This window comes from Acipenser ruthenus, chromosome 31, assembly GCF_902713425.1.
Source record: "Acipenser ruthenus chromosome 31, fAciRut3.2 maternal haplotype, whole genome shotgun sequence".
Taxonomy (NCBI): Eukaryota; Metazoa; Chordata; class Actinopteri; order Acipenseriformes; family Acipenseridae; genus Acipenser; species Acipenser ruthenus.
This window is the reverse complement of record NC_081219.1, coordinates 4,565,001-4,591,152: the sequence shown is the minus strand read 5'-3', so window position 1 is coordinate 4,591,152 and position 26,152 is coordinate 4,565,001. Positions and strand designations below refer to the sequence as shown.

The following is a 26,152-nucleotide window of genomic DNA, read 5'->3' as shown; positions in this document are numbered from 1 at the left end:
GGTCTCGTAAAGAGTGTAGGATTTTTTAAAAATGTTTTAAATACTAGCATTCCAGCACTGCACGCACGCTCCTCTTAAACCAAAAAGTCCTCAATGCACTTGACTGGACTTCCTGCCAAATGAATACTCATAACTGTCGTACCCGACCCAAATGAATACTCATAACTGTCGTACCCGACCCATGAAAGACATGTTTCTACTGTGAGTACTGGGGTGCCGACCCTCAACCGAACTGTGAAACTACGGCCCGACAAGATATCCATAGGCTCTGGCGTTGGCTAGATCATCATAGTATTCTAATTTAATTGAACACGGATAAAAATAATCCTAGATTTTTGTTGTTACCCTAGATACATTAATTAATTAATTAAATTTAATTAATTAAATTTAATTAATTAATCCTTCCCCCCAATAGTCCTAACCTTGACATTGGCTCCTCTCACAGCTGCAATGACTTCTTGCATTTCTTTAAAAATAAAATACTAGACATCAGAAATGAGACTCCACAGACACCTTCTATTAAGGAGGACCAGCACAATTTTACCAACTACACCTATTAAGGCTTTATGAGGGCTTTTTCTTTGATTACCTTACAGGAACTGACAGAGCTAGTTCAACATATGAGAGCTACTACATGCTCTCTTGATCCTATTCCTACAAAACTATTACAAGATGTTCTTGGTGTTATTAATACCCACATTTTAAAAATTATAAATGGTTCATTTACCTCCGGTAGAGCTCACTCAGCACTTAAGGTAGCTGTGGTAAAGCCTATGCTTAAGAAACACAATTTGGACCCTAAAGTCCTCAGTAACCATAGGCCAATCTCCAACCTACCATTCTTAGATAAGGTTCTAGAGAGTTGTTGCAATTCAATTACAAACATTTCTAACTCTTAATGTATATTCAAGAAGTTTCAGTCTGGTTTTCATGCTGCACATAGCACTGAGACGGCCCTTGTCACAGAGTTGTGAATGATCTGCTGAGAAGCTCCGACAGGCTTTCCATCAGTTTCAATTCTTCTATGTAGACCAGTGGTACTCAACCCTCGAGATGCAATCCAGTCCAGGTTTATACCCCAAGCAGGTTCTAATGTAGTTAATTGACACTGCTAAGAGGCAACTAACTAATTTAGGACCTGGTTGGAATAAAGACCAGGACTGGAATAGATCAAGGGCCAGAGTCGAGTACCACTGCTGTAGACCATTCCATCCTACTGAATCGCCTTAAAAGCACAGTGGGACTGTCTGGCCTTGTCATATCCTGGTTCAAATCTTATCTTTCTGATAGGTTTCAGTTTGTCTCTATTGGATAGGTAAAATTGGCATTATTGGAAGTTGTCTGTGGTGTTCCACAGGGGTCCATTCTAGGTCCCTTGCTATTTTTATTATATATTCTACCGTTAGGCGTTTTATCCACATAAAACGCTTAAATATACATATTAAATGCTAAAGAAATATAAAAATGCATGCACCAAATCAGCAGCTGCACTGACATCTGTGTCATCCAATGGAAGCACCGAAAGTTTTTTTTTTGCTTGTTTGATTGGGTGATTCAGAGTCAGACAACTCTGTCCACTCTCTCCCGAAAAAAACAAAAAACTCTGAGAACTGATGCTTGATGCCTGAGGACTGACTCGAGAGGGCCGATGCCCGATACCCGACTCAAGAGGACCTGGGGTGTGTTCAATAGGTACATAGGTTACGTGGCAGGAAGGGCGAGATTAAAAAGAGTACATTCAAACATTAGTCTGCGGTGTTTTAAAACCCCTCCGATTGATTTATCTTTGTTGAAAGAAAAAAAAGAAAAAAAGGAGGGTGAAGGGCAGAGGTGAATTTTGTAAACGGGCATTGAGATGGGTAAATAATGATTGGGAAAATGATTGTACGTTTTTTACAGATGGGTCAAAAAATACAGGTAAGGGCAGGGTTGCAGCAGCTTATTATATACTGGAATTTGAGGTGGGAAAGCATGTTCGTATTACAGATGATGTGTCAATTATGACAGCAGAATTGATAGGGATTATATTGGCATTGCAATGGATTGTAGATGTCAAGGTGAATAGAGCAGCCATCTTTTCAGATTCCTTATCAGGATTACAGGTGATTAAATGGAGGGGAAGGTGGTAGAAGAGATTTAGTGCAGGAATAATTTATTTACTTTCAGAATGCTGCTTTTTAGGTTTATATGTAGTTTCAGTATGGCTTCTGGCTCATTTAGGAATAGATGGGAATGAGAGGTTGGGTAAGTTACTTAAAATAGCAGTGAAGAAAGAGGATATTGATGTGCAGTATGGTTTAAATGAATATTATAGAATAATTGAGAATAGATTACTAATGAATGGCAGAATATATGGGATATATATTATAAGACTCAAGGTTAAAATTAGGGAAGGGTGGTATGGGTGGAATAGGAAGGAGGAAGCAGCATGAATAAGGCTTCTTATAGAGCATTCAACATTAAAAGGAACACCTGTATAGAACTGGAGCGCATGAGAATGGGTTATGTGTGGAATGTAGTGTAAAGGAAACAGTGGAGCATCTGATGGTTGAATATGTTAGATATAGGGAGGTGAGAGAGGATGTGTGGGAAGAAATTAAGGGATTGCAATATTTCAATGTTTTTTTTTTTTTTTTAAATGGTATAGGTGATGGAAGTAAAATAGAAAAAAGTATTATTGGTGTATTGGAAAATACAGTTTTAAATAGCCAAATCTGAACAGTAGGTGGGGATAATAAGTTGATGGAAACTTGGTGGCCATTAACTAAACAGAAGTGTTACGTGGCGCCTGCTATTGACCGACCCGCACACCGAGAGCGCTTCGTAATTTTAGCGAACATTCTGAGGAGCTTACTCGGTGGGCATTTCAAAATGGTGCAGTGCTGCGACTGTGGTCTAATTTCCCCACATATTGGACTTTGACAACATATCTGTATGCATTCTTTCTTTAAAACAATGACAGTTTATTTAAATTAACAGCGTAGTATTTTTTTCCCTTTTAAACGCAGTGAATCTGCAGCATCGCATGCAACATTCAAAACGCTCTGCTTGTTATTGTTTGTTTGGTCGGCCTTACATGAAGGTCTGCATATCGCTGTATGTTTGGGGTCGTTGTCATGCTGCAGAAAAAATTTGGGGCCAATCAGATGCCTCCCTGATGGCATTGCATGATGGATAAGTATCTGCCTGTACTTCTCAGCATTGAGGAGACCATTAATTCTGACCAAATCCCCAACTCCATTTGCAGAAATGCCGCCCCAAACTTGCAAGGAACGGTCCTCAATGTTGCCCGTTTCTTTGTGCTTCTTCAAAAGAGCTTGGACAGCACATCTGGAAACCCCTGTCTGCCTTGAAATTTCTGCCTGGGAGAGACCTTGCTGATGCAGTATAACGACCTTGTGTCTTGTTGCTGTGCTCAGTCTTGCCATGGTGTATGACTTTTGACAGTAAACTGTCTTCAGCAACCTCACCTTGTTAGCTGAGTTTGGCTGTTCCTCACCCAGTTTTATTCCTCCTACACAGCTGTTTCTGTTTCAGTTAATGATTGTGTTTCAACCTACATATTGAATTGATGATCATTAGCACCTGTTTGGTATAATTGTTTAATCATACACCTGACTATATGCCTACAAAATCCCTGACTCAAGTGTACCTAGAAGAATTGATGCTGTTTTGAAGGCAAAGGGTGGTCACACCAAATATGGATTTGATTTAGATTTTTCTTCTGTTCACTCACTTTGCATTTAGTTAATTGATAAATATAATCTATTAACATGTCTATTTTTGAAAGCATTCTTACTTTACAGCATTTTTCACACCTGCCTAAAACTCTTGCACAGTACTGTATGTATGTAGAGTCTGCATCTGTTTTCTTTTATTACGGGTGTGTTTATAAAATCAATAGATATTACATGCATTAATATATGCATTATTTATTAGGAGCTTTTCACAAACAAAACTTAAACCTGCAAGATTGAGATGCTGTTTATCTACAAAGCATTCCCAATCTGAAAAAAAATATTTTTTAAACAAGAAAGAAAAAGGGAACTTTGCCTTCAGCAACTTTCAATGCGCAAAATGACAACATTCCTTGATGAACTGGTAGCAAAGATTCAAGCCCAGGAAGCTCATTAAGTTAGGTACGTTATATAAATACACATACATATAAGGCTACAAATTAGTTTCAAAATGCTGTTGTGAAAAAATGCGTGGCAAGTGGTCCATGTGAAAAATCCCAACCCCAAGGTGGTCCCTACATTGAAAAAGGCTGGGAGCCCCTGCTGAAGACGCATGCCTAAGTGTTCTCTGGAACACCGAACTCCGCTGCAAGCGTCCTTTTCTATACCAATTATTAGGTCAACTTTACTTTTTAAAGTCAGCGTTTGTAGTTTTCTCCTCCCCATTTCAACACTGATGACGAAAGCTGCAAATGAATGTGCATTCAATAAAGTCACTAGCAGAGAATCAAGACCAGAACACACTGCCAAAAAAATCTTTGCAAGCGGGAATCACACACACTGCCCGACTGAAATCGAAAGGACGCACCACTTGTGATTTTTCTGTTTGACCTGGCCTGGATGCATGAAGTACAGCAGCAATGGGGCAAATCAATGACAATTGTCGAAAACTTAAGGCTATGACAGTATTATCTACAATTTGGGCTAGTAGGCGGCGCGAGTGTGAAAACCAGATATGACTGAAGACATGCTGCATATAATCTCTCTATTAATACAAACACACATAAGCATTGTACTTTAACTGTTAGACAAAATATTTACAGAATCCTTAAACTGCTGCTACAATGATTCATTTATTATTAATAGTGTTTCAATTAAATTTGACCTAATCACGTACGTTTAATGTAGGGAACATACTGTGTCGCCCACATGCTTGTAATAAAAACATGTACAGTATTATGTTCTCTTGATTGTAAAAGTTATTTGGTATATTTTAATTAAAATGCTATTAATAAATTAATCATTGTTATAGCACTAGTTCAATTAAGTACTGTATTCTGTAAATATTTCCTGTACTAGTTAAAAAGTACAATGCTTATGGGGCTGTCAGAGCTTGTTTTCAGAAGATATTGGCACGGACATTGTATACAAACCAATGGAATACCTTGTGTGTGTGTGTGTGTATATATAAAAATACACACACTTTTTTTAATAGCGAGAAAGAATACATGCATGTCTGTCTCCAGTCATAGGCACCTGTGAACGCAGTGAACTCCTTGGTTTCTGACTTGAGACTTACGAGTAAGTATAACACACTGCCTGATGCAAGTGAATCGCAAAATATTAAACATGTAAAATCGAATCGCAAAGCATAACACTGCCCGATGCGAGTGAAAAATCGCGTCGCTATGGATTGCATCGGGCAGTGTGTCCAGGGCTTTACATACAGGACCTTCCTCTTGTACATGTGCTATATGCATCACCTCCGGCGTCAACAAATTACTGTAATGCTTCACTTTACCACAAACAACTCTCCTCACGCACAGCAGTTATATTGAAGTGACCTATAAACCTGAAACTTCAAGTTAGTATACGAAAAATCTGTACTGGGGGATGTCACTTTCCTTCGAGCTATCCAGAAATTCTACTTATCCCACAGAAAAGATATACCTGTTAGACTTGGGGCCGGGGCAAACAAGATTCTGAAAGTTATCCAGAAATATGCGTAAAGTTTGACATGTGGATTCTGCTGTATTTAATAAACCAGTACTGTATTCTTGAAAAGGCCCAGCCCATCGTTTAAACTGTGTCGTTTAGTTTACACATTAACGTGGCAGCCTTATCTCTGATGTTTTGTGTGACACTGACCATCTCTTTCTGCAGCTCCCGGATCTGCTCCTCGTAGAGGCAGCGCTGTGCGGACAGTTCTCTCTGCGCCAGGTCTCTCGCGGTCTGCAGTTCCTGCATCATTTCCTGCTGGGCCTGCAGTCTCGCCTCTTCAATTTCTGCTTCAATCCTAAAAGGGCAGAAATTAAAAAGACTGCATAGACGACTCGCATTTTCGATTTGTATTAAGGAAACAAAGAGGGCACTTCATAAACATGGGAGTACTGTAGTTATTCCACAAATGAGGAGGCTGAATAACACAGCGCTGAGTATTTTGTTCATAAAGTACATTGTACGAATTACTTTTCTTATCTCAAGCTCTGCATCTGCTTAGTAACGCAGTATAATCTGGAATCGATCTCAACGTGTGTTAAGCAAAGTCAGATACTGAAACGGTTCTGTTGTTGGTTTCTTTATCAGTGCAAGCCATCTAGAACAGCAGCACCTGCAAGTGTCAACAGCTCTCCTTTGTGACAGGGCACCGTTTTTATTTTGTTTACTTAATGAATGCTTGCACTGGGCCTGGTCAGAATTACGAAAATAAAAACGTGAACACTTGTGTAGATGTGTGGAAGGGTTGTGGGGAATTCACACAGAAGTTTCTTTTGAAATACCACTGGGGTGCACAGATTTATTTTTGCCTGAAGAGGGTGCTCTTGTCCATGGCCTGAATGCCGACAACGGTAATCAGGACCACAGGGTTACCAACACAGGTAGCAACAGTCACCGTTCAAGTGCTGAAAATAATATTCCATAACCAAAGGCAAACGCAAAAGAGAAAATAAAACACAGTAATAAACCTACAAAACAAAAAGGTGCTGCCCCTGGCAGTGTTCCATAGCCACCGCTACTCAATGCGGCTCCGGTATTATTTGTGCGTTGCTATTCCCTCGCTATAACTCTTGGGGTTGCCCAGACCTCCCCAGCTACTTCTACATGTCCCACTCGGGTACGTAATAAATCAATCCAATTTATTTGGCAGCGGCTGTCCACGTTTGCCCCTTTTCTTTCTCCAGACACTGGCATTCTATTATGGTTTTTAATCCAGGGTTTGTTTTTGTTTGTCAACACAGCTCCCGCTGTCCTTTCCTAAAAGGGCAAGAACGAGGAAATAAAGGGCTATTTTTTATAGGTCTAGCGACCTCCCCACCACTCAGAGAGAAGGAGCGAGCACACGCCCTCACCCAACCTCTCCGTGTTACTGCCGTGATTGACAGGCGGATCCTACGGGGCTGCTGACCTCCCCTGTAGGATCGTGCACGCGTCAGACAGCCAGCACAGATCTCACCCTGCTACAAGATGCAATAGATTGCATCCCCAATTCTAATGATCTTACCTTTGCTTCTGGGATTCAACCAGCTCATTCTTAGCAAATTCAAAGTCCTGCAGCATCTCTTTGCAAGCGACTGGCCCCTCGGAAGCTCTGCGGCCATTCTGAACCTCCACCGGATGGTTGAAACGGAAATAATGATCTCTGCCAAGAATCACTCGGTCTCCCTGGAGTAAATATAAAGAGGAAAGAGTTTAATCAGGCATCTACGGGTTCAATGCACAAAAACACTTAACTACTACTGCAGAACAAACGTAGTAATACAGTTGGACAGCGTCAATATCTTTCACTTTTAACTGAACTAAATCCATATGCCATTCAGAAGACTTGATTATCAACGAATATAAAAAGGACAGGGGTGACAGCCAAATATTTACTATGGAAGTTATTTCATTATGTTTCTCATTTTAAGTACGGATGCAAGTCGGTTATGATAAGTTCGGTTATCAGTTTCTTTCGGATGTTTTTGATGTAGTCAGTTAAGGTAAAACAAAAATGAAAAAACAAAACAAAAAGGAAACTGGATTGTATTTGTGCAGCCAAGTAGCAAAACCTGTTGCATGAATTAACAGGTTTCATGGTGTTCCAATGAAGAACCCCAGCCAAATACACTCTAAAAAATGTGAGATTAGGACATTTTGTGAGCCCCTAAAAAATATACAACGAAAATGAGCATGATTAGTTACAACAATCAAGGCATGCCATCTCAGCTGGTTAGAAAGGACTCAAACTGAAAGTGGGGAAACCTGTTTTTTAATAAAACAGGTTTCGGGGCGTTCCAATGAACTCCAGTCAAATACATCATAAAGCGAGCAATGGTAATTTTGAGAGACCATAAAAATAATAAATTTGAAAAAGAGCAAGCCTAGTTAGAAGCCGGTTTGGATGCATTAAAGCAGCATGTTTGCCTTTTTATTAAAACGGCCATTCAGTTTCCTAATTTCCACACTTCTACCCAAGCCTCCTCTAGATTCATATTCATATACCCCCAGATGTATTCCTGGCCAGCAGTTCAAATACTGGAGTCCATCTGTCTTACGAATACTCTTAGTTTAGTGTCACTGTGACAGGGTAGCCAGGGCGGGGACGTCAGGCCAGGAAATAATTGCAGCACAAACAGGTAGGCTGGGTTATGAATCGCGCTCCTGCGCGTATTTAACAAATAAATACAATATTTAAACAAAAACACTGCTCACAGAGCAAAATAAAAAGGTTGAAACAAAAAACAAATCCAACACAAAATCCAAATAAATACCGTGCTGGTGCTTCCAGCACATGTAGTAACAGTTTACCTTTACTTTCGTTTGAGTTCTTTTTTTAATCCTCCGCTGTCACACACGTGTCTCCTCTTTGAACTCCCACCTCTCTGCAGCCAAACTGCAGGTCTTTCATATTCTGGCCGAGAGGTTAATTAGCTATTAATTATTATCTTATTACCCCTCGGCCATAGTCTGCACAGCTTTAATAAATTATGTGTGACTGCCAGCTAATTCAACAATTACTAGCTGACAGGCACTCATTCCCACAAGGTATTCTAAAACAACAAATAATGACGGACAGCCCCTTGCTTGTCCTGCCAAACAATACAAAACACAGCTTTTCACGGTCATGTTAATAATACATAAATCATAATAAACAAATACACACTTATATGCAGGGCTTGGCTCTGCCCCCTATGTGCAGGGCTTTTCCTCCGCCCTGCCGCAGTCACTGCTTCATTATGGCATTAAAAAGGATATTAAAATGGCACTTACATGATGCAAAGTGACTGGCTCCGACACAAGATCTCCATTTACATAAGTCTCGGCATCTGCAGCTGGAGTTAACGTGACAGTTCCTTGCTCGTTTGTGATCAGACTGTGAAGTTAAACAGTTCCAACATGAAGCTCACAAAGTTCAAAACCAATCTCCTTGCAGATGGCAGTAGTCTGATCAAATATAAATCACATTAACTACTAATTTAGAATGTTCATCTTTATGCAACACATTCCCATATTACTGCTGTTCCGATGAGTGCGCTTATTTTTTTGTACAGCAAAAAACATTCAATTCTGTTTATTTAAATTAGATCCATTTAGGAGGTGCAAATAGTGTGCCAAGAAGGGATGGAAGACCTCTTCATTCCCAAAACCCCACCTGCCAAAACAAACAAACAAACAAGGGATGGCTCCAAAGACCACTTATTTATTACCACTTATTTAGCAGACCATTGGTTTACAGATAAAGATGGACTGTACGTAGTACAAAATAATAATTAACTGATGCATGTTGGATTTTCCTTCTAAAACCATGAAAAAAGCACTTCATAAATAAGCAATTCCCCATTACACTTCAGTGCAAACAACTCAGGCCACTTGTTTGTTTCCATTGTTTTCTGAACTGATCTTGCTTTCACATTGAAATAAACAAGCCGAACTCAGTTTGCATGCCCAAACAATCTGAGACCACTTCCTGATTAGAAGAAACACTGAAGGAGGCCGAGTTTGTTTGGGTGGTTTGTTTGAAAGCACACATGAATTCTCCAAACACCACAAAGTCTGAAAGGGGACTTTGGGCTGAAGGACTTACCAGTGGCTGTCTGCAATGAGCGCTCCAGTCAGCTGGATGTCGTACTCCGAGTCAACCATGTGTCTACCAACTTTAGTCTGCCCTTCTTTAATGATGTACAGCAGCATCTCAGAGAGCTGGGGGTCCTCATTCAGATTCACCAGGTTGGGAAGCCTGTTGTCCACTTTGAAAGAGACGCCCGCCTTCTGCAACATTGAAAGAAAGCCTGCTTACAGCAAAAATGTGTAATAAGCAATGCTTTAAATTAGAATAACAACTCTCAAGAGAGAGGTGATGTAGGAAGTTAACATCAATGAAAAGGAATGGCTGGCTAAGGAAAGTAAAATGAGCTGGGTTGGGTGGGGGATGGAGGGGAGTGGTGCTGGGACCCAAGTAAAATGAGCTGGGTTTGGGTGGGGGATGGAGGGGGATGGTGTTGGGACCCAAGTAAAATGAGCTGGGTTGGGTGGGGGATGGAGGGGGGTGGTGTTGGGACCCAAGTAAAATGAGCTGGGTTTGGGTGGGGGATGGAGGGGGGTGGTGTTGGGACCCAAGTAAAATGAGCTGGGCTGGGTGGGGGATGGAGGGGGATGGTGTTGGGACCCAAGTAAAATGAGCTGGGTTTAGGTGGGGGATGGAGGGGGGTGGTGTTGGGACCCAAGTAAAATGAGCTGGGTTTGGGTGGGGGATGGAGGGGAGTGGTGCTGGGACCCAAGTAAAATGAGCTGGGTTTGGGTGGGGGATGGAGGGGGATGGTGTTGGGACCCAAGTAAAATGAGCTGGGCTGGGTGGGGGATGGAGTGGAGTGGTGCTGGGACCCAAGTAAAATGAGCTGGGTTGGATGAGGGATGGAGGGGAGTGGTGCTGGGACCCAAGAAAAAATGAGCTGAGTTTGGCTGGGGGATGAAGGGGAGGGGATGGTGCTGGGACCCAAGTAAAATGAGCTGGGTTGGATGGGGGATGGAGGGGCGTGGTGCTGGGACCCAAGTAAACTGAGCTGGGTTGGATGGGGGATGGAGGGGAGTGGTGCTGGGACCCAAGTAAAATGAGCTGGGTTTGGGTGGGGGATGGAGGGGAGTGGTGCTGGGACCCAAGTAAAATGAGCTGGGTTTGGGTGGGGGATGAAGGGAAGGGGAGGGGAGGTGTTGTGGGCTAGTTGATGAAACACCGAAGACTGGAGGTGCTCATTTGGTGTTCCCTGCGAAGCACCCCATCCAGCCAATTTCCAGACAGTTGCCATGCTGAGGCACTCTCAAAAGCCCATAGGATCATATATCAAGAATGTTACCACCATGCCAAGTTTCTACCATTTGGCCGTGTGGAGAGGAACACTGTTTGGCCTCCTGGCTGTGTGAAGAGATTCCAGAGGAATGCCACACTGGATCTAGCGCTCCCTCAGGTTTCTGTGAGTCTCTCCTCATCGTGCTGCAGCCGGCCCTACTGGCCAGACAACAGATGAGTTCATGCCAACACCTGCAATTTCTAGAAGCTCATCAACATCTGCCGTCAAGTTTCTGGGTGTAAGAGGCAATTGGCTTGATAGTGGGATTGGAGGATGCCCACTGGCCTTTAATTCTCCTGAGCTGTTGTGGGGAATTGGTGCATTTAGGGAATGTAATTGGACATTCTATAAACTGGGGAGAAAATCTGGGATTAAAACACTGTCACTAACCTGAAGTTCTCTGGCTTCCTCAAGTTTACACTGCTCGGCCCTGGCAAGATTTTCTTTCCATTCCCTACGAAAAAACGTTTCCTTCAAATTATTCCGAATTACTCAAAGTGTGTCTTCAACATGGGCTTAAGCTTGTTGAGAATAACTCAATTTAAAACCTGGAGAAGTGTTCAAACAATGAGCTGATCAATTAGTTTAGGCACACAACTTACTGTTGAGCCTCTGTCAGTTTCTTCTCCTGCTCCAGAAGCTTTTGCTTTAGCGACAGTATCTCGTGAAGGCTCGAGTCAGACTTCATCGAATCTGTTCCTTGGCTACATCGCTGGAATGCTCGGAGCTTCTCGATTTCTGCTTTTAGCTCTGGCGGAGAGGGCGGAGGTACAAAGTTCAACATTAAAATGTTTAAGTTTCATGTTTCACTATTTGATTTTATCAATTTTTGGATAAAAATGAGGGGATTTTTGTTTAAATGTAAAAAAAAAATTGTATTTAAAAAAGGAGATTTGCAAAAATGTAACTAACTCAATGTTAGAAAAATAAAAGTGTAAATAATAAAAACAAAATGTCCAAAAGATACAACCGCTAAATAACGTTATTCATTTAAAGTTGCTTAAGTGTTTGCTTCTGTCTCATCTGTGATCCTTGATCTCTCCATCGTGTCAGTGGATACCCACATGCCCTCTCACACCCCGAAGGCTTTACCTCGAATAATCCTTGCATTGGAGTCTTCATTGACCTTGGCCACGTTAATAATGCTGCGCGCTTGTTTCGCATAGCGCAGAGTGCTCAGGGTTTCCTCCAGGTTTACTGCAGCTGGGCTCACCGTCGCCAGCATTGCAGTCTTGGAATTTCCCCCAAGACTTTCCTTTAAAAGCCTGTGTAACAAAATAAAACACACAAACATTAGCAAAACAAAGAGAACATAGCTTCAAAATGGAATTGATTTGTTCTCCATTATCCTTGTCCTTTTATGAGATGTTCAATCATACAGGAGTAGTTCTTGGTTCTGTTGGTCCAATATTGAGTTATTTCTCTCTCTATCCATCTATCTGCCTTTGAACTTGTTTTGAGCTTATCTGCAGAGCACTCAGACTTCCTTGTTCCGATCAGACCATGTGAGACAGTGTGAAGGAATTGGAATTTATATTTTTAGAAACATAATTGTAGTCATAATTGGTCAAGGATGAGTGAGAAAGAAACCAAAAACATTTTGTCAATGTCCATCATTCATATACCTTATTTTTTTTCGAAATAAATGTGTTACAGTGATAAATTTCTTTTGATGCTCAGTATATGTATGTGCATGTCATTAGCACATCAGTAGAGACAGTACAATGACAAGACCTCTTGTACTTTCCGAATCGGCTCAATTGACATCTTGTGTTGCCTAACCACTATTTGTTTATTGTGTAGTTTGAGAAGGGGAAGAGAGAGATCGGTCTCACCAGGTTAGCAGCGAGTCCCTGTACGGAATGAAGGGCTTCTTCTTGGACTGCGTCGCTTCAGAAAGAGCACTAATCACCTTGCCAAGAGTCATCAAGGATCTGTTTATACTGGCTCCTTCCTGAAATAGAAGACACAGGTAAATCACAATGAACACATTACTCAAGTGCTGGATATTACTTCATCACATGCAATACAGCACTCCTAAACAAAAAGAAGGATACACCTGTGTGGCAGGATGCTCTGCCCCTGTGTGTATTTTGTTTTTTGTGTTTTATGTTGTCCGTTATGTATTATTGTACTGGTGCACGCAGTGTGGGTTATGTAGCACAGGTGATTTAAAATGTATATTTGTATTGAGGCACGGGGAAATGTACAACCACTTCAGGTGCAGATTAAAATGGATATTTGTATGGGGGCACAGGAAATGCACAATTAGTTAACGTGCAGACTGTGCCGAGATTCAGTTGAATGATTGATTAGCAATCGAGTCTCGGCACAGCTGTATCAAAGAATGAATGTTTCACACACACGGGGTTGGGTGTACAGTGAGGAGGTGCGAGAGAGAGCGAGAGACAGGCAGAGAGAAAGAAAAAGAAAACAATTGCTACTCGCGCTGGAAGCACCAGCACTGTACTTCTTGTTTGTTAGTGTTTTGTTTGTCTATTTGATTTGGCCAACGTGCCGTTTTGTTTTCTGTCCAGTGTTTTGTTTGTTAAAACCTTTTGTTTATTTACAATAAATACATGCATCACCGCTTTGCATACTGTAAAACAAGAATTTCACAAGCAAGAAATGCGCAAAATTAATGTGCTGCAAAAAAATCCTGTTTTACAGTACCTGGCAGTCTTGACTGTGATCCTTCCTGGTCTGACATCACCCTACAGCCATCTGTGTCACAACATGGCAATACTGCAGATTTTGAAAACTGTGCATGTTTAGATTTTAAAAAATAAAATAAATAAATAAAGCTGTGTTGGATCTACTATAAATGGAGCTATTTTTTACATTTAGATATTTGTACATCATTTAGGGGTCTATTCTCAAAAAAGCACGTAAACCCTGTGTAGCCTGGATCTATGCACTTGTTGCTACGCACGATACAGACACCCCTGTAATGTTGTTGAAGCTGACACCCTGGGATCCTTCAAGAAGCTGCTTGATGAGATTCTGGGATCAATAAGCTACTAACAACCAAACGAGCAAGATGGGCTGAATGGCCTCCACTCGTTTGTAAACTTTCTTATGTTCTTATGAATGTAGTTGATAACTTTCAACTGTGTCCATGACATTCCTAGTTTTAACACACTTACAGAGGGCCTCTTGGTGAATAATGCAGTGTAGAAAAACAATATTCTGTTCTGGATTTGTTTCTTGGACTTCAATTATTTTCAGCAAGCCAACATGTTTGCCTGTCAGATTTGGGCTTCCATCGGTGGTCACACTTCCCAATTTTTTCCACTCCCCTCCTAATTTTGAGATGCACTGATTTAGTGCCTCCAATAAATCTATTCCCATTGTCGTGCCTCTCATTGACTGCATTGATGCCAATTCTTCTGTGAGCTCAAAGTTTTCGGTGATACCTCAAAAGAAAATCATCAACTGGGCCGTGTCTTTCACATCACCACTTTCATCGAGCGCCAGTGCAAAATGTGACAAATTGTTTACTTTTCAACTGCTGGTTCTCGCAGATATCCTCAACCCATCTCACAATGGTTCGCCTTGACAAACGGATGTTCTCAAACTGCTTTTTCTTGTCTGGGAGAATGGTTTGCTGTTCTTGTCGATTGTGTGTGCAATCATGTAGCTCACTCTCGTAATCCCCTACTGTGCCGCGGACAGCTTTGTGAACATACTTTGCTGTTTTTGCATTCTCACAACCATCTCATCTGCTTTCTTTGCTTTTTCTTCAGCAGAAAAGTTTATATGTACGTGTTTGCTCTCAAAATGCCGATTTAAAAATGGTATTCTTTGAACACTGCCATCCTTTGGTGTTGCAAATTAAGTACACAGCTTTTCCACACTTTAAAAAAAATATTTTGAAGTCCATATTTTGCTGAATATTCTGCACTCACCATCTACTTTCTTCTTTGATACTCCTCTTCAAATTCACTCACAGTTCGTGAGAGAACAAAAATTAGCAAATTGGCTCTCAAACACTGCAATGTTACCATGGCAGTATCAACCTATCAGTCTTTACACTGCTATGCTCAACCATGACTCACGTCATGGGCAACGAGTCAGAGCGAGGCACAAATTCTACACCAATACCCGAGAGAGATGTGTTTTTTATTTCTCCTGTCTGCCACGGTGAGGTTATTTTATATACATTTATTTTTTTCTTTTGCTAGACACATTGGTGGGCCACACAGAATCCTTTGGCAGGCCGCACAATTATTGCATTACTTCACAATTATTGCGTTGCTACAAGACAGTTTTCATCAGCAATAAAAGATGTCACAGTGCAGCTGAACAGTGAGAATCTGAAGCACCTCTATTACAGTTCCCTCAGTGTGAAACAATGTGTTTGCAGTGGTGTCAGTTTGTGGAGGTCGGAATGTGTTTGCAGTGGAGTCAGTAAGTTTGTGGAAGTCGGAATGCCTGGTTTTGTTGGAGTGTCTTACCTATACAATACATACTGTGCACTAGTTTATGATTAAATACACAGCCCATAAAGCTAAATGAGGACTGAATGGGAATTAGCAAAATTCCCTATTGCAAAAATGCATTAATGATTGCGAAATAAAGCAATATTATTTTGATAATATACCCCAAAATGATAGGATAAAAAAGTCAACACTAAATGGGAAAAAAAAAAAAGAGAAGATACTAAAAGTGAGAGGAAAGGCCCGGCCTGGCTAGTCTCATGACAGGTTAGTTATTAGTTTTTAAGGTAATTTCAAGCAAGTGAGATGATTTTCTATCAACCCTCAATACTACCCCTGATATTTAGCCAGAACACTGAAATACACTGCATCACAATGGATAAGTGGTTCTCTATATGTTATGTAAAATTCTGAAGTGGGACATACAGCAAGTGCAGACGTACAGATGCCTCCACTATAGTCTCGTATTGGGGGTATGCAAAGAGTACACAAATATGATCTCACATTACACCTAGCAGCCAGGACCATGGGAGTCATCACGATCACTGCAACGACCATGGCCGTCTCTCCACTGTACACACTTAGTCTTTGGTATTCATATACAGGATCTCTCTGCAAATGCTACAAAACCAGTTTTATAAACTTTATTTCTGACCTTGAGTCTCATTCCAGAGGTTTGAGCCGATGAGGACCGTTCACTTCCTGCCAGGTCCACCAGGTTGACGTGACTCCTCATAGTGTGGGTGAGAGACTCACCGTCTGAAGTCTCTCTCTGGAACACAAGCAAAACAAACCCCTTTGAGAATGCCTGTTTATTAAATAGGGGCATTTCTCAAACCGGTTTTCTTATCAGCAATGTGGGGGGACAGGGGGTAACATTCTCTTTGGCTTCATAAGCTATAAGAGAGCTTTCAGATGTTAGATTCGGTTTAATTTCCTACATAGAATTCTGCAAGAAGCTGTTGCTTTTTTTTATATATATATAAAAGAGCAACTCCTCAACTCAAAGCACCTTAACACAGACTTGTGAAAATAGATCAAATAAACAATTACAATAAGAACCACATAAAAACTGTAAAGGGACAGACATTGTAAATTAAGTTACCTATTAAAAGAATGCTCATCGGTTTTGCTTTTTGATTGCACAAGAATACTTCAGTGTAAAGCTCAACAAGACTGTGGGACAATGCAAATAATCCTGTATAGAATTTGCAACGCTCCTCGTGGGATCCCCAACAAAGATCGCAAATTGGCAGCCAGGACACGAACCTGTGCTCCCTGACTGAATTCCTTTTACTTGTTACCTGAACTCGGGCTTCCAGAGGGGACATGATCGAAATGCTACTGAACTAGCCTGCTCTGCCACCAAGCCCCCTGAACCCCACTAACAGTGTTCACCTTTGTCTGCGTCGCCACCATTGTAAAGACCGAGTGAGACCGGGAGCTCTTGTCATTCATTCCAGTAGCAGCTGTAGCTCTCTGCTTGTTTCCCAACTCTAGCCAGGCCTGCAGATTAAGAGCAAGGATCTCATGGTTACACTGTGGAAACGTCGGTTACTTTGCTAACCCTGGGACTCACAATCAGAAAATGCTACACTGCCACTTGCAATGGGAATGTACCACTCTACACCCGCAGTATCTTTGTCTTGATTATGTGTCCTGAAATCTGATCAATTATCATATCTCTGATAATAGTGTTTGATAGTTATCTAATGCTAAAAACGATCAGTGCCGCAGCTACAGATAGTATGTTCCTTCCCCCCCCCCCTTTTTTTTTAGTCAAGAAAAGCAAAATCAATAAAACTACAAAAAAAAGGAACTACCTACTAACCGCGAATGTCGCAAGATAAACACTTATCACTCTTCCTTAAATACGCTTTACTTGCTCTTATCTGCTCCCTATTTTACTGCATTTAATCCTGTACTTTAGAGTACTGTAATCTGTCAAGTGTCATCTGTAGTATTTTGTATTTAATTATATCCTGATGTAACTATCACGGACACTGTTATCTACTCCGTTATTGAATCATATTTTGTCATATACTTGTACTTGCTAGAACTGAAGTGATCTTATTTTATCTTGCTCTTAATTGTATTATTACTTGTACTGTGATTCTTGAAATGTATTTTTGTTTACGACTGTAAGTCGCCCTGGATAAGGGTGTCTGCTAAGAAATAAATAATAATAAATAATAATAATAATAATAATATAATTCATGGTTTAATTTTTTTAGCCAATATTCATTAATTGAAAATGCTAACTCAGCTGACCATCTCGTCTTTACCCTTCCTCGTTTCTCCCACGATACACTGCTGCTCCACTGGCTCCCTATCACTGCTTGCATCCAATTCAAAACTCTTGTACTCGCCTATCGTTGCCTTGACCTTTCTGCTCCCTCCTATCTTCAGACTATTATTTCTCCCTACATCCCCTCTCGCCCCCTCCGCTCCTCCACCACTAGCAGATTAGTTCTTATCCGTTTATCGAACTTACTACGCGCTCTTAATGGAATTTACTCTCATAAGCAAACATTTTTACTACGTTTACTGCTCTTAGAGGAACTGGCTCATTATTTGCTGTATTCTTTATTTTGCTCCTATTTATATTTGATCTTACCATATTGATTTTACTGTACTTGAACTGCTCTTATTTGTAATGTGATAATTTGCAATGTGATACATTTGTTATAAAATATCACAATACAAAGTTGCCCTGGATAAGAAATCAATTATTATTATCCACCCCTTGTACCAGTAGCATGAAAAAGATGATAATTGATCTACATTCACAGCATCTACAATAGCAACAACTGTCACTCCACTGCTATATAGTATTAGAAACGGTTTGGAATCAATTGTGCAAAACATGAAACATATGTAGTGCGAGTCAGACCTACCTGCACATCTGCGAAAGAGCCAACCACGTACCTGTGAGAACAGACATGCAGCAAAATAGAAATAATTGTAAGACATGTGTTCCAATATTACAAATCAGGCAGGATATCCATGTGCTGTGCCCTCCAGCAAACACGTTGTGGGTGTTCCCCCGGCTCCCCACCACCAATGTTTCACTCAGCGTGTCAATCAAACCTGAGCACTAGAATCAGCTCCCCGGGGGCCTTTGTTGCAACTTCATCAAGACATTGAAAGGATCAAGAGCACATCTGCTTTGGTGCTAGATATGAAGCTATGGCTCCATTCGACTGGGATACATAACTAAAAATGGAGTTTTAAATACAATATAGGGTGAAAAGAAAATCAAACACCTAAAGGTGTAGAGTAACTAAGGTTCCCTTTCAAGTAGAAATGTAACCATTACCACATGGGTATTTACCTGCTAAAGACCCGAATGCTGAATATGAGATGCCGAAGCTGCTCTCAGCCAGTGACGCCGTCATGGCCCGTCCCCGAGGGCACAAAAAGACTCCGCTCACAGATCCCATTTTCCCTTTCAAGACTGACCTGATCGGAGAGCCTTGTTCAGAGAAGTACGTTGTTGCTTCTATCTGTATATATTTCTCAGTTATTGTGTTTTTACACAAATTATTTGTAATATTTAAACTAATCGCTATAAAAGTTTTTCCCAATTACCTGTATTGCGTGCGCTATAGCTTGTTATGTCCCGCTGCGGCCGTGTGCCCTGCTTGAAGCCAGCAGCTTGAGTCACTCCTTCCCAGGGATCCAGCAAAGTCGGCTGTAGCTCAGATAGCTCACCGTAGTGACGTTCCAGAAACTTTTCCACTTGGTCTCCTGAGCATGTACCCTCTGCAGACCTGGTTCAACAGCAGGGTTTTTCAGCCCACGTTGAACCACGACCGCCTATTAAGTGTCCCATCACTGTCTGAAGGTACTCTATGGTGGAAACAGCCAGCCCATCTACGCCTAGGCGTAGCGCAGGGCAGCGTCACCAGAAGGGAGGTCGTCACCAAGGATGTGTCCAGCCTGGGCTGGGGCACTGTGTGGATTGGCCGGGGTGTGCAAGGTGTGTGGAACCCCCATGGCAAGGACTCCACATCAGTGTTTTAGAACTGCAGGCAGTTTTCCTGGCCTTGCAGAATTTTTTGCAGGCGGTTTGAGGGAGACATGTGCTTGTCCGTACAGACAACACAACGGTGGTGGCTTACATCAACCACCAGGGTGCCATCAGGTTGCCCAGTCTCCATCGTGTAGCCCGCAAGCTTTTGCTCTGGGCACATGCAAACCTCCTCACTGCAGGCCGTACATCTGCTCAGGGTAACAAACTAGCCGGCGGACCTCCCCAGCAGCTCAGAGTGGCAGCTTCACCACAAGGTGGTGAGCCTCATCTGGGAGAGGCTTGGGAGAGCAGAGATAGATCTCTTTGCCTCCCAGGAATCAACCCACTGTCCCCTTTGGTTCTCCATAATAGGAGACAGGGACCCGCTTCCAATAGAGGTCTTTGCACACTAGTGGCCAAGGCTTCTGTTAAACGCCTCCCCACCGCTCGCCCTGCTCCCGCCATGTCTGGAGAAAATCAGGCAGGACTGGGCCAAGGTGCTCCTAGTAGCCCCTTGTTGGTCCAGGCTCCCGAGCGGCCAGCCGTAGAGACTGTGCAAGCGCCGCAACCTGCTCAGTCAAGCACAGGGGACCTTCTGGCATTCCGACCCATCGAGCCTGCAGCTCTGGGTCTGGTCCCTGAACGGCTGCATTTGAGCTAGGGTTGGAACAATAAAATCGATAACATCGATAATAATGATAATTGTTTTGCAACAATAAATGTATCACATTGAAAAATTATCAATCATAATTATTGTCCGTGACCCAATGAAGCAGCTCTGCTGTTTTTTTTTTTTTTTTTTTTTTTTTTATGTAAATTGAATGCAATTGCAAAAAAAAAAAAACCAGCATGTTCCTGTACAACTATATATACAGAGACACACACACTTTTTTTTAAAGCTAGTTTGATTCTCTTAATGGCAGATTCCCCACACAAGTAAAGAAAACAAATGCTTCCAGGTAACGTTAGCAAATTTGTTTCATTATATTAATATATTTGGCCGCACTTTCTTTTATGAAAGTAAACGTTCTTGAATTAACAAATGTTTAAATAAGACAAGATACATATGCATTATTTTATAGGAAAACTACATAATTTATAAAAATTCAAATTACAATAGGTGTATTTAATACTCACATTTGTTCTGGGCACCCAACAGCAATGTAAAAACCTGGCGCATATACGGTTTAGTTTTTCTTCTTCTAAACTCAGTGACTTAGACTGGCAGATGTAATGCTGCTCAAAATAATTTGTAATGTTTTATTTATTCGGCAGATAAATCACAATTATCATGATAATTTACAGACGATAAAATCGATAGCTGAAAATGGCATTATCGTCCAAAACTAATTTGAGCCACCTGAGACTTTCCAACAGGGTTATTGACACCCTGCAGAATGCCAGAGAACCACCCACATGTTCCCAGTACGGGTACAAGTGGGGTGTTTTCCAGATGTGGCGTCTGCCACGTAGGTTTGACACCACGACCTGTTCCATGGCAGTAATACTGCAATTTTTGCAGGACCCATTTGACGAGGGGAAATCCCCCACCACATCAAAGGTCTATCTGGCAGCTATTTCAGCTTGCTATGTCAAAACTGACACTCCCCAGGAGCTCACTTCCTGGCGGGGTAATTTTTGAAAGGAGCTTGGCGGCTTCGGCCACCCTAGGACGTTTTCCCTCGCTGGAGGTTAAACGTGGTGCTTAATGCACTCATGAAGCCTCCATTTGAGCCCCTGCATTCAGCCAAGCTGAAATTTTGATCATTTAAAGCATATTTCTTGCTTGCTATCACCTCTGCAAAGTGTGCGAGTGAGATGCAGGCATTTTCTATTGTGAAAGCCTGCTTAAATTTTATTTTATTTTTATTTTTTATTTATTTATTTATTTACAGAGGACAGGACAAAGGTTACGCTCCGTACCAATCCTGCCTTCTTGCTGAAGACTGTCTATGCATTCCACGTCAACCAGTCTGTGAAATTCAAGGCTTTCCATCCACCTCCTTTCCAGTCTGACAGTGACGGCTCCATATGCTCTGCCCAGTTCAGGCCCTGGCATACTACGTTGACAGGACGAAAAGTTGAAGGCAGTCTGAACTTTTTTTTGTCTGCTATGGGGCTGTCCCATGGTCAAGCCCTGTCTAAGCAGCAGCTGTCCAAGTGGATAGCAGACACGGACAAGACTATCTATGAGTTGGCCAACTTGCCACCCTCTCAAAAAAAGCTTGTGGGCTTTCTTGCAGGGTGTATCTGTCAGAGACGTTTGCAGTGCAGCGTTGTGGGCTACTCCCCATACCTTTACTAGGTTCTACAGACCAGGTCGTGGATCCTCAAAACCCTCGTTTTGGAACTAGTGTTAAGGGGAGCTTCTCAGTCGACCTAGAGGGCATAGAGTTCCTCCCTTTAGCCCTAGCTATTTGTTACTGGGGTTCCGTATGGTAGAGCACAGGGCAGCCTCTTGGCTTAGCCTTATAGCATTCCAGTCATATTGCCCTTGCGATTGAATTTTGGTACGGTCACCCATACGGCAATGGTTACATTTGTACTTGAAAGGGAATGTTAGGGTTATGATAATCACCCCGATTCCCTGAAATAGAAACGTAACCATTAACCTTCAAGGTTGCGGCGTTCATGACTGCAGCAGGATTGAAGGAGAAAATGACAATGAGATCTGTGAGCAGTCTTTTTGTGCCCTCGGGGGGCAGGCCATGACTGCGTCACTAGCTCAGAGAGCAGCTTCGGCATATCATATTCAAGATTTGGGTCTTTAGGAGGTAAATACCCATACGGTAACCTTATAAACTCTCCTACCTTAAGTTGGCTTCCAACCTGGTTTCACTGCCTCCCACCTTTCTTTTCCTAAGGGGTTCTGGCTAATTAAATAATTCCATAAATCTTACCTCTTATTTCTTACATTTTCAGTTTTAAAAGAAACATGCATTTCCATAAAAAACTAAAATGTGACACCATACTAGGATAAAGGAAGTTTTCACATCCTTAGGAATGCCCCCCCTCTTCTGAAACTAAAATGAATCGATAGGCGATACTCACTTAGAAAGCCCAGCTACATACGGTCCCAATTCCGGATGTTCTCGTATGCGAAGCTTTTCAAAAAAGAAAAAAAAAAATCATTTGTCAGAAATCCGGTTTGGGCGAGGAGGACAGAAAGGCTAAATAAACTTCTTTAACCTTCTCACCTCCCTCTGGTTTGATGCTGCCCAGGTGAAGTGACTGCGTGCCATACAGTATGTTTAAACTGTGCAATTGAACTGTACATGCTAAAACAGCACTCGCTATTAAATAAATAATCTACTCAAACTGTTCAAGAAAAAAAAAAAAAATTGAAAACCATGCAGAACAACTCTAGTGTTTCAGAACATCCAAAGAATGGATGACTATCTTCCATCTCTTTTTAGTATTAGTAGATTGAAATGTGTGCAAACTTAAACTTGACATGCCCCAAGCAAAGAAACCTGTTCTCTGGAAGGGGAATGCCAGTATGCTCTGTACAGGTGAGGACAGGTAAATAAAGATCACTGGCTGTGCCCACATATGTCGCTGGTATTACAACTCATTTTAACAGAGACTTGAGTGATTTCATTGGGCTGTAACCTTGCAACAGCATTGCACAAGTAGAACGCACTGAACTCACAGATGTCTTCTTGGTTTTATTCTTTTCTTTGTCAGATGTGAGGAGATCATGGAGTTTCTCATTGTAGACTTCAAAGTAACTCATTTCAATGTGACAGGTCACCTAGTTCAGGGAAAAGCACAGTCACAGGATAAGAAATGTCAGTTGATTCACAGTATTCTCATCTTCCAAATTCTCACCTTCACAAATAGCCAGGTTCTGGATCAGAAACAAATGTAAATGTAAAATGTTTTTAAATTGTTCCTCCCCTATACTGTAGTTCTTAAACCCAGGACTGGGTGGTAGTATGGCGAGGCATGTTGAGTGAGAGAGTTATTTAGTAAGTAGCGGGTTTTCGAAAAATATAGCGTTATATGTTCCCACATGTTGCTACAACTGTTTAAATAATGTACAGTATCCACCACTTACACCGTACAGGGTTATTTCAGACAGCCGCTTATAAATCGGACAAATAGCGTTTGCCATTCCCATTGATTTCAATAACAAATGCATCATTTATACCATGTTAAGCACATCGTACATTTCGGGCAAACTCGATGTTTGGATCTCGTTATGTACCATTCACATAGATTTAAATAATAAATGCACTGCTTATTACTGTAGGAAAAGCTTGACAGATTGATAAATCAGCTCTTTGCACCTCATTACTGAGCGATTATCCCTGTATAGTGTGAGGTTTACAGTTTGAAAAAACAGCACTGACTGAAACAGCATGGCTAGAAAGAGAAAAGCAATGCGTTTCAACACAAAATTTCAATGTAAATAAAATGTCTGTTCAATAATGTGCGCTTGCTGAAGCATGCTTGGAACTCTGTCAGTCAGCAAACAATCCCATGTTGCTTCAAAAAAGCTGGGGTGGCTGTAGTCGAGGAGGAGAGTGCTGACGAAAATACAACCGAAACGCTGGACAACACCAGAGGGGATGTCAGAGAAAGAATTCTCAGTGTCACCTTAGCAACCAGGACGCTCTGCCTGAAACAGACACGGATGACGTAAGCGCGCGTGCTGCGCTTGTAACACTGCTAATATGGAGCAGCATCCGGATATAGAGCCGAATTGGGATTTTTTAGAAAACGCTGACAAGGTTTGCCGTTCATACTTGCAAAAAAAGATCGTCCAGATGCGTATCACAGAGTTCTTCATGGAAACAATTTGCAGTAATGTAGCCTACTTGTACTGTACATTTCTGCACTTGCATTACTTTTTTGCACTTACAGTCAGCACTCAGACATCCGTTACCCAGATACACTTCAGCCACATTTTACCACCCTTGTGTGAAGAATAAAATCAATCCCATTATATATATATGTTACAATGTACTTCTTTATCCGTCACAGCCATTTTTGTTTATTTTTTATCATTGCATGCAGTCTTTATTGTGCAGTTACTTTTGCTAAATTGTAGTGCCTTTTATGTTTTACGCAGTTCTGTGCATGGGTAACATTTTGATTACATTTTGCTGTTGGGTTGTTAATGGGGAATTTTACATACTGCTACAATACGTACCGGATTTAAAAGTATGTACTGTATTACAGTCCACAGTCGTCTCTTTTGGCAAGTGACATTTTCAGAATCATATCGTTCTGAATGAAAATACTTCTGTTGAAAATATAGTACTGTACCAACAAAACCAATACAGTACATCTAAATGGAAGTCTATATTTTAAAACACAGTCCTTCAGCTATGTATTTTTGGCATTGTATCTTTTCTGTGTTCCCTGAAAAACGGACAAGGGTTGGAACGGGCCAAAATGAAATAATCAGATATGCGTCACATGCGTTTAACCGTCACTGAAGTCAATTTTATAGGGTCAGATATGCAAGTGCTGTAATTTGTTATTTTTTAATTTTATACCTACATATGTTTTGAATGTAGTACCAGAGGTGTTTTACCCTGGTAATATAATATATAAAAAAAGAAACTCTCAATTCTTACATTGTCCTCTTTGACCTCAGCAGCCTTGAGAAAGATTTCCTCACAGAATCGGGGGATTATTCCAGCCTCTTCGTTGTATCCCATCATTCTGTTTAAACAATACAGAAGCAGCTTGAAGACGAGATCTCTATAATCATTCTACACATTTCACTTCAACACATGACATCACACTGTCACATCACTCAGACCCCTTTGTGTACCAATATCTTCTTACAATGACTACGAATGGAGAATCACAGTGGAACATTTTGTTAATTTTACCCCTAAAAATGAGTTTGTACCACATTCAATGCAATACCAGACTTTGCAGACATCAATGCAGAAACATGACAAGGAAAAAAGACCCTCAGTCACAATTAATGTTATACTGTATTTGTAACATTCATTAATTTTCCAAGAGGTCCAAGGGGGTTAAAATGCAAAATAAAATCTTAGAAAGTGGGGCTCCATCGCACTTGTGAGATGATGTGCTTATTGAAATAACGTGCATGTGGCAGGAGCAGCTCTTCTGTTCCAGTTGCATGACAGACATAGAGCAGTCAAATATTCTTTATAGAAAGAGCCAACACCATCTAGTGCATTGCTGTGTATTACCAACAATACAAAAAGAATCTTGATACTTAATACCTGTACATTAGGTAGCGCTGGCTCTTAATTTTAGGACACTTTCTAGCCTGGGTTACATACATCCATGGCAGGTAACTAAAACGGAAGAGATACTCAACTATGTACATAAAAGAAAGTCATTTTCTTATTCTTTAATAAGCTACAGCTAAAATTCAGGCAACAAATGCCTGCCGTGAATCGACGAGCCTTATTCATATTGTAGATACTGTGCAAGGGTCACTTACGTGTAGGATTTCCCAGATCCCGTTTGTCCATAGGCAAACAGACAAGCATTATACCCCTGAAAGACCTTGTCGAGGAGAGGACGAGCCAAACTCTCATAGACTGTCTCCTGGCTGGCATAACAGCCATCCTGGGCATCACATGACCAGAAGGAGAAGTCGAAGGAGAACGAGAACTTCTGCTGGCTGTGTGGGGGGTGAACAGTAGTCTCCTGCCCCGAAACAGACACCACAGACTTGGCCTTCATTTTCTGTTCCCT

At 41.4% G+C, this 26,152-nt stretch overlaps 1 protein-coding gene across 6 annotated transcripts in view; it reads right to left on the bottom strand.

Annotated features, from left to right (window-relative positions):
* LOC117396706 (kinesin-like protein KIF14) overlaps nt 1-26,152 on the bottom strand; it is an 80,464-nt gene that overhangs the window by 50,574 nt on the left and 3,738 nt on the right. For all 6 annotated transcript variants that reach the window (XM_059005501.1, XM_059005498.1, XM_059005499.1 and 3 more), the window contains exons 3-17: nt 25,896-26,150; nt 25,045-25,132; nt 23,109-23,210; nt 22,508-22,560; nt 18,339-18,369; nt 16,840-16,947; nt 16,097-16,213; nt 12,838-12,956; nt 12,095-12,267; nt 11,605-11,752; nt 11,393-11,456; nt 9,742-9,926; nt 8,928-9,030; nt 7,180-7,340; nt 5,826-5,973 (exon numbers count right to left, since the gene is read on the bottom strand). In XM_059005501.1, coding sequence (XP_058861484.1) covers nt 5,826-5,973; nt 7,180-7,340; nt 8,928-9,030; nt 9,742-9,926; nt 11,393-11,456; nt 11,605-11,752; nt 12,095-12,267; nt 12,838-12,956; nt 16,097-16,213; nt 16,840-16,947; nt 18,339-18,369; nt 22,508-22,560; nt 23,109-23,210; nt 25,045-25,132; nt 25,896-26,150 — 1,855 coding nt within the window. The remainder of the gene's footprint in view (nt 1-5,825; nt 5,974-7,179; nt 7,341-8,927; nt 9,031-9,741; nt 9,927-11,392; nt 11,457-11,604; nt 11,753-12,094; nt 12,268-12,837; nt 12,957-16,096; nt 16,214-16,839; nt 16,948-18,338; nt 18,370-22,507; nt 22,561-23,108; nt 23,211-25,044; nt 25,133-25,895; nt 26,151-26,152) is intronic.